Genomic DNA, 2,486 nt, shown 5'->3' with positions numbered 1-2,486 from the left:
GCTGACAATAGCAGGTACAAAAATAAAGCTGCTTTCATAGCGTGTAAAGCTTCGCTATAAGAGGAAACTAGAACATGAATTGCAAGGTGAAATACACTTATGTTCATGTTTTCTTGTTTACTCGTTCATCATTAAGCATCAATGCAAGTCACTAGAGAGCCAAAAAGAAACAATCTCTGGCAAAATTAAACATGAATAAACCAGCAATGACTAATTCTGATATAGTGCTATATCCAACTTAGTCTATTTTGAGCAATTTTAAGAGACAAAGGTTTCCAGAAAAGTCTGAGAGGAGAAAATGGTCAAGCTTTCTGGCATATAAAACCTCCCAGTTTGCATTGTACTTCCTTGCATTTCTCTGAAAGAAATATTTTCATTCTCTTTCCAAGACACTTGCTGTTACAACACATATCTGGTGACCATATGCTCATAAAACTTAATAGATTACCTATTAAAAATTGGGCAAAACCAAATAAACAAATTCAACATAAAGAAATTCTTACAGCACTGTAGAGAGTTATACTATTCTTTTACTTACAGCAATGGACATTGATAACCATTTAATGGTTTGAATTATCACCTGCCAACATGCCCTGAATGGTAATCCCATGTTATGGAAAGACTGACTGCTGCCAGCTGAGATTCTTTGTTATTAAAACAGTACTGATTCACAGGAATATGTGAGCTCTAGGGAATGATGAAAGCATGAAGAATGATGAACCCTTTACAAATAAGGCCAAGGAATTAATTTAACATACTCCTAATGCCCTTACAGTGCAATATTTTTAGGGAAGTTTATATACTGCACCTTTAATTTCAGTAACTGATTTTCAATTTGTGCTGTTTCCAGTTGCTTTTGCTTCTCTCTCAGCTTTTCCATAGACTGCTCATGCGTATGTTTTAAATTCCTTATTTGTTCCCTTATGTCAGTGTTCTCCAATGTAACATCCACTAGAGTTTTCTAGAAGAAAGAGGCAAACCATATATTAAAAATCACAAATAATTTGGTGAACTAATATAGTCGAGAAATTATGTAACAGAGAGAACATTTAAGAGTTTTCTGGTGTGTCAATGCAGCGTGAACAGCTCTGCAATTTTAATATTTAAAATTATGGCTTTTGTTGTATTTAGTCTGCTAGAAGGTATTTCCATGAGGAACATGCTAAGTGAAATCAAGTCCTGGAATACTAAAAATAAAGAAAGGAACATGGATAGATTTCAGTATGAATGCCATTCCCAACAATCTTCCTTTCTTCTCTCCAAGGGCCATGCTATACATGTTAAATGCACTAGACTGAGAAAAACTGTGACATACAAGAAAGCAGGAACATTTAAGTTTTTCAGCTCAGTTTTTCAGTTTTTTTATGTGGGAACTTGGAAATCTTTAAAACAGAAAATTCATTCCCACCTTCTCACTCCCCCTACATTTCACAGGTATGTGAAGTCTCTCAAGTGTTTAGCATCCAAACATGCCACTTCCATTTCTGTTAACCAGTGAAGTTAGGAAAAAGGCAGGAGATGTGTTTTGCACAATAAAGAAGTAACCACATTTTCACCTTAGATAGATTTTCTTAGATTTTCACCATAGAGACATGACTAGTGGCATTAGTCTGCTGAAGATCAGTATCTATTATATATACTATTTTTTAACAGATTTTTAAAAAGCACAGGTGTTGTAATTTTTTTTTTTTTTTTAGTTTCCTAAATTAGCTTCTGTAGATATCCAAGACAGTACTTTGTAGGCTTGTTTAGTGTTAGGTTCTATATTTGTCATCCATGTTTTATGTATGCTTTTAAATCCATGTCAGAAAAGACAGTTGTCAGCTGTGAAACAGCTATTAAAATGTACCTGCAAGTCTATTGATGCTGATGTCAAGGAGCTGTTCATTTCACTAAAGCTATCTAAGGCTGCAGCCTGCACTCGCACATGATTCTCTAAGGATTCCTGATGAGCATTTGTCACCTGAGCAGGAAAAGAAAAAAAAAAGTTTTGTATAGAATAATGATAAAGTTTATCTATTCTTTCAAAGGGAGTTACAGAAGAAAAAGATCCCATGGTTAATTTTCACAGAACTAGGATGCTTAAAATACACAGGCTTCAAACCATATTCTTACACCTCAGAAACAAACAAAACTTAAATCCAAATATGCTGGCAGAAATAAGGCACAAGTATCTGTTTAGCTCATATGTAATCACTGTAAAAGCTGTTCTTTTTGAAAGGACAAGAGGACACTTGGCATATGTCTATTCAGAAAGTTTATATACACAGAGTGGGCAGATTGCAAAAAGTCACAGTGAAAAGCAGAAGAATGTAAGAAATCAGGAAATCTAGAAAGGTTTGCGTGAACTGTTAAATAGCCTTAATTAAGAAGGAACTGACTATTCAGGTACATAAAGAAGCTACATCAAGAAGACTTAAGGATGAAACAATATTGAAGCAGGTAGAAGTCAGCAGAGAGTTTTATTATGTGAAAATTTGTCATCC

The 2,486-nt window shown here is 34.4% G+C and overlaps 1 protein-coding gene across 1 annotated transcript in view; it reads right to left on the bottom strand.

The window, feature by feature from the left end:
• MYZAP (myocardial zonula adherens protein) overlaps positions 1-2,486 on the bottom strand; it is a gene marked incomplete at its 5' end in the record, with an annotated part of 33,754 nt that overhangs the window by 12,740 nt on the left and 18,528 nt on the right. The window contains 2 exons of the mRNA XM_029085097.1: positions 809-961; positions 1,850-1,963. Coding sequence (XP_028940930.1) covers positions 809-961; positions 1,850-1,963 — 267 coding nt within the window. The remainder of the gene's footprint in view (positions 1-808; positions 962-1,849; positions 1,964-2,486) is intronic.

Source organism: Antrostomus carolinensis, unplaced genomic scaffold (genome assembly GCF_000700745.2).
Source record: "Antrostomus carolinensis isolate BGI_N321 unplaced genomic scaffold, ASM70074v2 scaffold19885, whole genome shotgun sequence".
Lineage (NCBI taxonomy): Eukaryota > Metazoa > Chordata > Aves > Caprimulgiformes > Caprimulgidae > Antrostomus > Antrostomus carolinensis.
Note: the sequence above shows the minus strand (reverse complement) of the source record. Positions and strands in the feature narration are given on the sequence as shown.